The sequence below is a fragment of the Bos grunniens genome, chromosome 15 (assembly GCF_055505025.1).
Source record: "Bos grunniens cultivar Pamir isolate PY7600 chromosome 15, Bosgru_T2T1.0, whole genome shotgun sequence".
Lineage (NCBI taxonomy): Eukaryota > Metazoa > Chordata > Mammalia > Artiodactyla > Bovidae > Bos > Bos grunniens.
The window spans coordinates 66,005,238-66,018,429 of record NC_141179.1 but is presented as its reverse complement, the minus strand read 5'-3'; the positions used below and the strand labels follow the sequence as shown (position 1 = coordinate 66,018,429).

At 36.5% G+C, this 13,192-nt stretch overlaps 1 protein-coding gene across 13 annotated transcripts in view; it reads right to left on the bottom strand.

The window, feature by feature from the left end:
• The window catches only part of PDHX (pyruvate dehydrogenase complex component X), a 75,752-nt gene that overhangs the window by 13,911 nt on the left and 48,649 nt on the right, over positions 1-13,192 (bottom strand). For all 13 annotated transcript variants that reach the window (XR_015141635.1, XR_015141633.1, XR_015141634.1 and 10 more), the window contains 4 exons: positions 12,395-12,594; positions 10,746-10,844; positions 2,615-2,789; positions 901-1,048 (listed from right to left, as the gene is read on the bottom strand). Coding sequence is in view for 3 of the 13 variants with exons in the window: in XM_086338629.1 (XP_086194755.1) it covers positions 901-1,048; positions 2,615-2,789; positions 10,746-10,844; positions 12,395-12,594 (622 nt within the window). In the remaining 10 variants the exon portion in view is untranslated. The remainder of the gene's footprint in view (positions 1-900; positions 1,049-2,614; positions 2,790-10,745; positions 10,845-12,394; positions 12,595-13,192) is intronic.

Genomic DNA, 13,192 nt, shown 5'->3' with positions numbered 1-13,192 from the left:
AAACTATAAAATCGCAACTTTCTTGAGCCCATTAGGGAACTGAGGTTATATCTAAGCTTTAGAATTATGTCTAATATTTATAATTAGAGCTCAAAGGAGAAAAAAATACGAAGCAGAAGATATAGTTATAAATAAGTGTATCTAGAAGTTTTCAAAATTAATTCAAGACACAAATCACAAAACAGATAAGCTAAGAGAAACCCAGACAGGATAAATGCAATAGGTCAAAAAACAAAAAGGGAAATAAAAAGCTTTAAGCACATAACAGTCATACTGCTAAAACATCATAGGAGAACAAAGATGGCAGCCAATATTCTGTAAGTCAGAAGATAATGGAATGATACCTTTAAAATTACTGAAAAAACAAAATAAAAAAAAAACATACCTGTTTACTTAAAATTCTACATCAAGCAAAAATATCTTTCAAAAAGAAGGAGATACACCCATGAGAATGACTGCTATCAAAAACACAGAAAATCACACCAGTTTATACTAACAAGTTTATGTCTTTCAGCAACCTGAGTTTTAGTTGAATGGGGAGAGGAACAATACAAATTTAATACAATGAAAGTACATTTTAAATATGAACTAATAATTAAAATGTATAAAGAAGAGTGATATCTTAAGATATCTTTAAAATATTCTTAAATCAGTTTTGGATATTTTTATGTTCTAAAATGTTAAGAACTGCTTCTTCAGATATCGTTCCAAAAAGTATGATGTATTCAATACTATGGAATCAATTTATTTCTTATAGGAAAAGAGAATTCTTTTCTAATACTAAAATATGCGCAGATGATGAAAATGAACTAAGAAGATACACAATGTACATTTTATAAACAAAGGATATGGTAACCGTTTAGCATGTGTATGACATTAAATAAACTCAGTTTTACTCACCTCTGACCAGATTCTGTCTAGCTGTTAGGACAGCTCCAAGGTCACAGTCAGTAGTAGCGTACGCATGAGGTATGGTGCTTTTAGATTCAGTTAATCTCTTGGCAATAACTCTTCTAATATTGCTAGCTGGGATTTCAGTGAATGTGCCCTGCAAAGAATGATAACGTGTCCATTAAATCATAAACAGAACTGAAAAAAACAAGCAAATAAACTGTATAACTGAAATCCGGTCTCAATGACCTAATTTAAGAAAATAAAGTTTAATACAGGAAAGCCTGTGCACCACAACAGAGAGCCCTTGAGCTGCAGTGAAGTCCCAGCATAGCCAAAAGTGGCTGTCAGGAATAAAGACCACACTTTCTTACAAAAAAAAAAAAGGAAACATACCAAATCATAAATAATCCCCTAATGGGTGTGTTTACTGAGATATTACCTATAAGTCTGTAAGTAGCTTTTGTTACAAACGTCACTTCTTAAAACTCAAAGCAATCAACAAACATATCAACACAACTACAGGGAATTCTTACTTATTAAAATGGCATACATGAGAAAAAGATAATCCAAAATACTAGATAATCTCCCAAATTATTTCTATTTTGGTTTGTAATTAAGAATAAAACAAATCACATGAGATCTTATTTTCATAAACTCGTAAAGTATGAATGATAAGAAGGTCTTCCTATAACTTTACTGTTACTTTTCAATTCTGTTCCTTGAACCTCTAACGAAAACATGATGGACCTTAAATTATGGCTAATTCCTTTTTTGTCCTTCATTCAGGGGCAGGATTACAATCACTTAGGATAAAAAAAAAAAAAAGTCAAAAGTACAGCTGACTTTTTTTTACAAATGCTTTCTAAGAGAATCAAACATTTTATGCTAGCAAAACACTTGACCAAATAAAATAAATGATGTTTATATAATGAAATAATTTTAAAGTTTATCTGCCAAATTTGAATAACTTATTTTTTAAAGAAATAAGATCTGATTACTCATAAACTGTTGTGTATGTAGACATGAATCATTAACATACATTTCAAAAATCTGTTTCTCATGAAACTTGTACTGTTTTTAATTTTTTCACAATATGTTGTGAAATCTATTTCTCTTTGAATATGTTTCTCCATCAGAAAAGGCAGTGTAGCTTTATTTTTTTCAGTGCCCATTCAACTTTAAACAAACATGATTATCCTGCACTTCTGATGGAAAGCAAATGACATAAAAAGTACTAAGAGAGGGAGACAGGTAAACGGAGTAACTTGAAAACAAAAAAGGGCATGTATCCAAGAGGGAGAGAATGATTAGCTATAATCTCTACAGGTTTTTCACTGAAAGACTATCAACACTGTTAGTCAAAAATAAAACATATCCACAGAAGGGAGCTGGTGTCTGCTATTAATAACCAGTAGCACACTCAAGGAGAAAAGACATGGAAAGTATCATTATTACAGGGCAGATACATGGCACGTACACTGTGGAACTTGTGGCAAATTTAAATTGAATCATAATTCTATTTGGAAGTTAGCACTATATAAACAAATTCTGTTTACCGAAATGTGCAAAACAGAGTATTTCTGTCTTTATCACTTTGAGCTACTACTAGTAGCTCATAAGGGACTAGTAAAAGAACCCATAAAACATAAGAGTAATGGTTCTTATTTTTTCTCTCAGTTAAATCTGAAAAATAAAAATCTGTTCAGATGACAGGCATTACCTCTACATTAGGTTGTCCGGGAGTGGATACAGGAGGGGTCATCGGCCGGGGGTAAGATGCTGTGGCTGCAGCCTGTGGGGGCAAAGGCGCTGCGGGAGTGGTTGGCAGGGCTGCGGCGGGTCTGGGTTCAGTGATCTTGCCCGTCTGTTTCAACTGGACCAGTTTGAGAGCATCCCTGGAGATAAGGGAGTTAGATAACCATGATTAGCAACCAGGAATCCAAGAAAGTTCAGAAAATGGAGGCTACATGTGAAGGGAAGATAAAGGAAATGAGTATTTTTTTCGGGAGGGAGGTGTCTTTTGGCAGAGAAGCAATTCATAAAGTAAGCCATACCCTCGTTCTTAGTACTTGTGAAATAATTTTCACATAGCATTCACAGAGTGTTAAGCTTACTGTACACATGACTTTCATTAGGATATTTACTAAAGCACTGGAGCAAATTTGACTGTTTACGGCCAGGAAATCATACCACTTAAAATTATGCCCAAATGTTATCAGCACAATCTAATGTAATAAACCTAACCCATAAAAGCATTTAGAATGAAAAATAACTAAACAAGTAACAGACTTGCTTTTGTATTATTCTGCAAAACAAAGGTGTCTTTGTTTATTAAAAGGATATATAATTAGACTACCATGTCAAGCTCTCAATCCATTCTAAATTATAGTGGCATAAAGTCATGTATTTCCTTATACAAAACAGCTTTTTTGAAAATTTTAATCTGACAATTCAATAGTACTCAAAAATGTCTTACATTAAAAATGTTTTAAACCTAATTTTTTTAAATAAAAAAGATTTTACATAATCTAAAAATGACTTCAGGGTGACACAAATCCAAAGGCAAATTGTATTTCTGAAATTTCTTAAATGCAGTTAGTGATCTGGTATTATCACATGGTAGGAAGAGTGTTAACTCTGAGACAGCCCGATATTGCTATTCCTGGTGTATACACCCCACATCATCTCTGAGTGTAGCTGGGCCTGTGAACATGATGGATGTCACTCCCATGATTAGCCTGCCTTTGAGGACAAAGTGATGGATTTTGTAGACATATCCATTAAGGCCCTAAATCAGTGACACTGAGTTAATCAAAGGGCAACCTATCCACGGTTCAGACATTATCAGGTAAATTCTTTAGAAGGAAGAGAAAATTCCTAAAAGAAGCAATCTGAATGGAGAAAAATTCTTTTACTTGCCTTGGAGAAACAAATAGGCATTTTAGGAACTGTCTATGGAGATGACCACATGGAAAAGATCTGAAGGAGGCCTCCAGGAGGTGAGAGCAATCTCTGGATGAGAGCTAGCAAATAAACAAGGGTAAGAGTTCTACTACTCAAGGACCTGAATCCTGCTAACCATGTGAGCCTGGAAGAGGGCTCCAACCTGCAGATGAGACCCTACTCCTGGCTGACACCTTGATTTCAGTCTTGTGAGACCATGGGTCGGAACCCCAGCCATGCTGGGCCAGGATTTCTGATCCACAGCACCGTCAGACAGTAAGTGGGTGTTGTTTTAAACAGCTACTAAGTTTGTTGCAATCTGTCATGCAGCAATAGAAAAGTGACACAGACAGGAATGCTCCAGCCTGGGGGACATCATGGGAGGGATCTCCCAAAGTGTACACGCACATTTTTAAGGAAGGAGAATCCATGCTTTTTATATCAGGTCCAGAAAGGGGTACATGAACTTAATATTAAGTGCAAGTAACTTACTTGCTTCAAAGTTAAAGAGTTGACATTTAAGATAAGAGGTCAGACTGATAAAGAAGTTTCAAATCATCCTCGACCTTTAGGTTAGGAAAGAGGGAATCAAAGTGGAAAAATCAGACTCCTGTGTACATATTGTGGTTATGTTAATTATGTAATCTTACACCACCCATGTGAGAGGATATTACTCCCTCCCTTATTTATAAATAAGTAAGTAGGTTCAAAGAGAACAGGGAACTCTACTGTAATGGACTATGTGGGAGAGGAGTCTAAAAAAGATTAGATATGTATATATGTCTAACTGATTCACCCTGCTGTACACCCGAAACTAACACAGTGTTGTAAATCCACTATATTCCAATAAAAGCTAAAACAAAAAAACAAACAGGTTCCATTCCGTTTCTAAGTTAGTACTTGTCAAGCACCTACTATTATCCTAGGTGTTGAAAATACATGGACACGTCCCATCAAGGAGTGTTATTCTATAGGAGAGTCAGCACATTAATCAAGTAAACAAATGAACAGATAGCAAGTGAAGAAAATAAAGCAGAGTAATGAGGTTGAAAGTCATGGGTGAAGAGATGTTATTTTAAAACAGGGTGGTCAGGGAAGGCCTGAAGACATATTATTTCTGTGAAGGACATGAAGGAAGTCTCAAGAATAGCTGGGAAAAGCATGTTACGAGGCAGAGAACAGCCAAGTGCAAAGGCAGGGAAATTAGGGCTTCTAAGAACAGATGAAGCCCAGTGTAGAAGGAGTGCAATGGACACAGCGGAGAGGCTTTACAGATGAAGCTGAAGAGGCAGGCAGCTAGAAGCTGCCAGGGCTGGGACCAAACCTTGGTTTGACCAACTCCAAAGCCTCCGTATTTTCTACGACTTTTCTAATACCTATGCAGAGTATGTCAACTAAACTAAGGCAAAGTCAGAACAAATTCTTCTCATAAGAAAAGACTAGAATAAAATAATAAGCCTACCTCAGACTGACAGCAATTCTGGAACTGAGGAGCCTGTGGGCTACAGGCCATAGGGTTGTAAACAGTCAGACACGACTGAGTGAGCATGCATGTGTGCTGGGACTGAATGAAGAAATGTTTTATCTACCTCATCTATATATGGAGCTAAAAGTAGGACCTCCTGACAAAGGCCCTCATCCGTCACACAAAATTAACAGGAACATAACTGGAGGCAATGCTGGTGCTCCGAGGTTGAGCCACACCATGGTGGTGATGACAGAACGATTGAGTGTCCCAGGGAATGAGCTTATGTTATGTACTCTTAGGGCTTTTGACCACAAGCTTACTCCTGTTTAGAAGTCAACTGTTAATTTACCCGGATAGTTCAGTTGGTAAAGAATCCGCCTGCAATGCAGGAGACCCCGGTTCAATTCCTAGGTCAGGAAGATCCACTGGAGAAGGGATAGGCTACCCACTCTAGTATTCTTGGGCTGCCCTCATGGCTCAGCTGGTAAAGAATCTGCCTGCAATGTGGGAGACCTGGGAACCTTCCCTGGGTTGGGAAGATCCCCTGGAGAAGGAAACAGCTACCCACTCCAGTATTCTGGCCTGGAAAATTCCACAGACTGTATAGTCCACGGGGTCGCAAAGAGTCGGACACGACTAAACGACTTTCACTCACTTTAACTTACTTATGGTATTTATAACCAGAAGTGCCATTTTTCCAGTTAATTGTGACAATTTATATATGAAATAAATGACTGCCCTATATTCGCTAGGGATATATATGTCATGAGTCAAAACTTTGGCCACATAGATAAAAGTGTGAGCACTGATATAAAATAAGACCTTTTATTGATTTAAAAAATGCCTTTAACAAAAGATATGTTGCTTTTAAGAGTTCTTACAAGTCACAGTCTAACATTACTAGTCCCCTTTCATCACCTAAGGTAATTAAATATGTCTAACAAAATCTATTAATCTGGGTATTAAACTAAAGTTCAGCATCAGAACAGCATATACAAAACACACTGATTTTCTCATTCAGGGATCACTAGTGCACCCTCAGTAATCGGTTAAAAACAAACAAAGCAACAACAACAACAAAAACAAAAATGAATACTCGAGGAAACGAAAAAAAATCTAAAATAATGCCTAAATACATCTACTTAAAAAAAAAAGGTTGGTCAGACTAAACAGACATACTTTTATTTCACTATTGGCGTAATTATTACTATTTTCATCAAGAAAAGGCAGTTTAGGTTCATCTCTAAGAGTCATCAATCATAAACAAGTAGCAGAAAATCAATTCTGGCCACAGGCTCACAGTAAACTTTTGTTGCTAAGTTTATACTTATATACCTCATAAAGTATGAACGTTAATCATTGGTTAATAACAGCCAATAATTCAGTTTCTGCCATGCAGAGAATTACTTTAATGCTTTCTGTCCATTAAATAATCAGTCTAAGCTTGAAGAATTAGGTGGACATTAAAAAAATTAAGAGAAAAACTGATACATCACCCACTTCTGCAGAAAGGCAGAGGAAGCTTTGGGCATTCACTTAGGGTAGAACCTTCTCTACCAGATCCCTTCATTCATCTGGGTGTGCTAAGAATTAGTTCTAAAAAGAAATATTACTGAAAACATACAACATGACTGTCATGCCTCCTATACTGTATGTGTGACACTGTGACATGAATACAAGCATTAGCTACAACTATGATTTAAGACACAGATACACCAAAGAAGCTAGGCTGCAGGCCAAGAATGTACGTGTGTTCTGCCTCCAACAGCGTCCTTGGCACTTGTTTTCTTAAGATGATGGTACGTGAACAGGCAAAGTCAAGTCTATGTGCTTGTGCACAATATATATTCCGAGCAATATGTCTGCTTAATGCAACATTAAAATAGCAACCATGACACTTTTATTTTCTTCATAAACACAATGGATCAGAAGTATCTCCCTCTTTTCTCTTCTACTTGAATTTTTAGTTGACAATGTAAGGAGAAAGGATGCGCCTCACTATTTCAACAATGTGTACTACAGTATTTGGGGGCAGCTTATGCCAAAGCCTGCAATTTCTCAGTCTTACCAGAAGTAAACCTTTCTGTAGATGACATGAAGACAAAATTTTTTCCAAAGCTCACCTCAGTGTTTAACTCAAAACACAGGCATCGTTAGTGGTATACAAGCATGCTTTAAGGATCCATTTTTCTCATAAAATCTTTTGTAATATGTCGCAGTTTGAAGACTGAAGGTTTTGACTCTCTTATGGTAGAGATTTAAAGAATAAGGGCAGGGAAAGGATCAGGTAACAAGAAGACAAAGATGGCAAAAATATCAAAAACATAACTCTTTAATAGTGCTTCCTCTAGGGTACCCAATAAGATAACACCATTCTGTCCTCCTTAGGAAATGTCAGACCTACTATGATGACTTTCAACTTAGGTTTAAAAAAGATCTTTATTCATCATTTATGTATTAAGCACATATGGAGAGAAGGGAAAGAGGAAGAAAATTCGACTTCTTTATCCCATTGCTCTCACACCACTGATCTGCCCTCTAAAAGGTCACTAATCACCAACTTCAAGAGCCTTTTTTCAGATCCCTTCCTCCTTGACTCACATACATCTCCTAGATACCCTCCAACACAGAAATTTGTGCCTTTTAAAATGTTTCCCTATTTATCATCTCAGTCATAACTTTATCACTTTATTATCAAACTTACATCTCTAGTTCTGAACTGTCTCCCGAGACACATCCTCACCTCAATGACCCTGATATCTGCAATCTGGCTTGTCGGCACTGACAACAAGCATCAAACCAAACACATTATTCATCAGTTACTCCATCAAGACAAGTGGTTCCGCCAATCCCTTATTTCTATTTATGGGGCCAAGACATCACCTGGCCCAGGATCCTAAGCACACACCTTGAGTCGCTGCTCTCCTGCTCCATTCTCAACAGATTTCTGGCTTTTCTCCTTATAATGCTGTCTCCATCATTTACATTCTCATCTGTGTTCAGGTACTCATACCTGGACTACTTTATGATCCTCTTAACTTATCTCCTTACCTCTAATCTCCTTCTGCTCCAATGTATCTTTTACAAACTTGCAAAATCGATTTTTCTATGCTATACTTATTATTATTTGGCATTTCATCAAGTCTTCAACAATTAATGAATTACATATAGACTCTATCTTCTTCAGATATACAAGTAAGTGTATCATGTTATAAAGAAAGCTGTTCTGACACATTTTTACAGAGACTTTTTACTAAGGTACAGGTTGGTAGAAGATTAACAAAATTAACATACAAGTAGTAGATATTAAATAAGGATTGATGTGGGCAAAAACCTAGGTTTAACTACCTATCAGGATTCTTTATTTTAGTTTTTAATGGTTAAGTGAAACTTGTAAGTTAACTACTGACTGACTGTTGCCTTTCAGCCAGGGGTCAGAATAGCTGATTTCCAACTCATGTGAGTATGGCACAAACTTCACATTATGTGCTTAAGAAACAAGTCAGTAATCCTGAAGTACAGATAACAGGATATCTGAAAATTAAAGCTATACTGCTTTCATTAAAAGAAATATTCATCAATAAACCAACACTTTAATGAAGAGTAAAATAATCCAATGAAAAGAAAGAAAAGTCACCTGGTCAGGCATTGCCACTTAATAATGTAATACCTTTGCTCTATCTCAACTTGTAAAAATTTTAGCCAACATTACTGATCACTTCTTAACAACATTAGATAAACTGGGAAGAGTTTATTGCTTTAAAATGCTAACTCAATTTGAAAATTTAATATTACTCTAATAGGAATGTGCATACACTACTACAGCAATTTCATATTAGTTCATATGCCTATTTGATTAATTTTTGTCTGCCTCACTAGACTAAATTTTGATAGAGCAGGTACCATCTATTTTAATATGTTCTTGAAAGACACAAAACTTAAAATTAATTTAAAATATGATATAGTCCCAATAAAAATATCATAGTCTTCCTGCCTAACCCCACCTGTGGGGCTAGATAAATTATTTAAAAACCATTCGGAAGAATATTAAAAAAAAAAAAAACCAAGAAAACTGTTTATTGAAAAATAAGAGAAAAGATAGCGCTATCAGATTTTATTTAACTTATATGCAGAGTACATCATGTAAAATGCTGGGCTGGATGAAGCACAAGCTGGAATTAAGACTGCCGGGAGAAATATTAATAATCTCAGATATGCAGATGACACCACCCTTATGGCACAAAGCGAAGAAGAACTAAAGAGCCTCTTGATGAAAGTGAAAGAGAGTGAAAAAGTTGGCTTAAAACTTAACATTCAGAAAATGAAGATCATGGCATCCGGTCCCATCACTTCATGGCAAAGAGAATGGGGAAACAATGGAAACAGTAAGAGACTTTATTTTGGGGGGCTCCAAAATCACTGCATACATATGGTGACTGCAGCCATGAAATTAAAAGACACTTGCTCCTTGGGAAAAAAGCTATGACCAACCTAGATAGCATATTAAAAAGCAGAGACATGACATTACCAACAAAGGCCTGTCTAGTCAAAGCTATGGTTTTTTTAGTAGTCATGTATGGATGTGAGAGTTGGACTATAAAGAAAGCTGGATGCCAAAGAATTGATGCTTTTGAACCATGGTGCTGGAGTAGACTCTTGAGAGTCCCTTGGACAGCAAGGAGATCCAACCAGTCCATCCCAAAGGAAATCAGTCCTGAATATTCATCGGAAGGACTGATGCTGAAGCTCAAACTCCAATACTTTGGCCACCTGATGCAAAGAACTGACTCCTTGGAAAAGATTTCGAAGCTGGGAAAGATTGAAGGCAGGAGGAGAAGGGGACAACAGAGGCTGGATGGCATCACTGACTCAATGGACCTGAGTTTGAGCAAGCAAGGAGTTGGTAATGGACAGGGAAGCCTGGTGTGCTGCAGTCCTTGGGGTCACAAAGAGTCAGAGACAACTGAACTGATCAGATTTTAAAGCTTACTGTAAAATATTTCTAATTAGGAGTGTGATTAAAAAAAAATATATGAGGTACTAATTCATGGATAGACTGATTGATGGAATAGAAAAGAAAACCTAAAATGAGATGGAAATTGCTTTGATCATACACATGCGATTGCATCATTAGCTCATACGAACTTAAAACAATGCAAAGATTCACCACTCTGCACACTAATTTTCTCCATTTATCATCATTTCTAAGGTTCTGGCGTAGTTATCAAATTAGAACTGTTCTTCAGTAATGCTGCAATTATTCAAAAAAACAACCCTTGCATAAAATACAATTTTATGCTGACAAAAGCAATTAAAAGTACAAAAGAGCAGTGAATTTCCTTTTAAATCTTACACTGAATAAGTCCTTCTTTAAACACTTTCAGAAATAGATGGTCATGATAAACACTGGACCTGGGTATTACAAAAAGCACACACATACTCTTTAGTGAATATCCCCCGAGGGCCAGTGGCTGTGCCCTGGTTAGCATCCAGTGAGTGCTTTTCCAGAATATTGCGGGCAGCTGGACTTAAACGGAACCTAAGAAGAAAATATAAAATTAAAGAAACTAATTAACACTTACATTTGATTCTAAATGTCAACAGTTTTGCTGATAATTAGAAAAATAAAAATGTATAATGAAGCTAAAACAACTCCTATAGATAGTGACAGTCAAATAAGTTAATCTGTACTAATCTGGTTTATTTTACTAAGACATTTTCATACAAATTTAATTACTATTCTAAAATATTATAAGAAACTATATTGTTCCTTCATGTAGTTTTTATTATAGTAAGATAAGTGTAAAATTTACCATTTGAAGCATTTTTAGGCATTTTTATTGAGTGGATTAAGTACAGTAACGACGCTCTGCAGCCATCACCACCATCCATCTCCAGAACTTTATCATCCTCCCAATATGAAACTCCACACCCATTAATAACTCTCCATTCCTTCCTCCCATCAGCCCCTGGCAACCATCACGTTACTCTCTGTCTTTACTAATTTGACTACTCTAGGTAACTTGTAAGTGAAATTATTCATTATTTGTCTTTTTGTGATTGGTTTATTTTACCTACATATCTTCAAGATTCATCCATATTATGTGTCAGCATTTCTTCCCTTGTTAAGACTAACATTCCATTGTGTATATATATGTGTGTGTACTATATATATATACATATATATTGTATATCAAGCTCTAATATTTGTCAGAAACTCAAATGCAGGGTAATTAGAAATGTGTGTTAAAATTCTAATTCCATATTATATCAATTATATCAGTTATACATTTGAAATTGGAATTCACATTACAGTTATTAGGATTCCATAAATAGGAACACAATATGAAGTTTGGTACACTGAATTCCATTCTGGAATCTTAAAACCTAACAGGAATTCAATGCAGACACTAAATATTTGCTTTGCTCTCCACAGGATGTATAGGGTCTTCACAGTACTTGGAATATTTAGGTATTCAATACTATTTGTCTGTGGAGTAAACGATGATGGTAAAATAATCATTCCTAGACTTCAGTTTCCTAAGAGAAGAAAGGGAAGGTCAGCAACTTCTTACTTAATCTATAAAGATGTTTTAAATAGGATAATGATTAAAATATTTCAAAAGTTGCATAGTCTTTAAAAGGAAAAAACAAACACAAACATTATTCAAATAAGTGTCCCTTGTGGCTCAGATGGTAAAGAATCTACCTGCAATGTAGGAGACCTGGGTTCAGTCCCTGAGTCAGGAAGATTCCGTGGAGAAGGAAATGGCTACTCACTCCAGTATTCTTACCTGGAGAATTCCATAGATAGAGTAGCCTGGTGGGCTACAGTCCAGGTGTCACAGAGTCAAACATGACTGAGCAACTAATACTTGCCATGTTCACATTTGGATCCGAAAATAGATTTAAGAATGTGCCATTTTGGAGAAGGGCATGGCAACCCACTCCAGTATTCTTGCCTGGAGAATTCCATGGACAGAGGAGCATGGCAGGCTACAGTCCACGGGGTCTCAAAGAGACCCAGTTCACTCAGTTGGACATGACTGAGTGAATTTCACTGTCATTTATTCAAATAAACATACTCACTGCACTTTTCCTGGTGGGTGTTCCTTCTTGACAGGGGTAGCAATCTGTGGTTCTGCTGAGGGGGGAGGCACTGATGGTTTTGCAGCTGGTGGTGGAGGACCAGTATCTTTAGGAATTTCAACATGTTTCCAATCTTCTCCTTCTTCAACTAGCAAACCAATCAGTGAACCCAACCGTATATTTTTAGATCCTTCTGCCACCTATATTTAAAACAGAAAATAATTGCAGAGAAAGATTCATGATTTTGTGAAGTAGTTTATTCTTTGGATAATTCTGTACCTGTTAGAAATCTCTCTTAAAATGAGCTAAAACCTACATCTGAGCTAGCCTACCTCCTCCCTTCCACTCACCATGTTCCTTGCCTAAGTTCCCTCACTTACCCCTTCCTTCACCACTCTCCTCCTTCGTTACTAATGCTAACTCCTGAAATTAAAAAAAAGAGAATCTCTCCTCTTTCTGAAAGGCTTCAAATACGTAAGAGCTACCATTCCCATCTTCCTTTGGATGTCACTCAGTACATATCTAAACTAAGAGTTGTAGTACGTATCTTAACTATTTGTCCTTCCCAGATAGTTCCCACAATGGCTTAGGAATTCCAACACCTCATAAGGGATTAACTCCTTCAAGTAAGTCATATGCACTAAAATTAAAGTCAAATCTTTTCAGTAAACTTAGTTTCTGGAAAAAAATGTCCCATTGCATGGATGGAATTGGTTAATTACTTTGGTTAACAATAAGTGTGTGTGTGTGTGTGTGCACGTGTGCGCTCAGTCTCTCAGTTGAGCCCAAGTCTCTGCG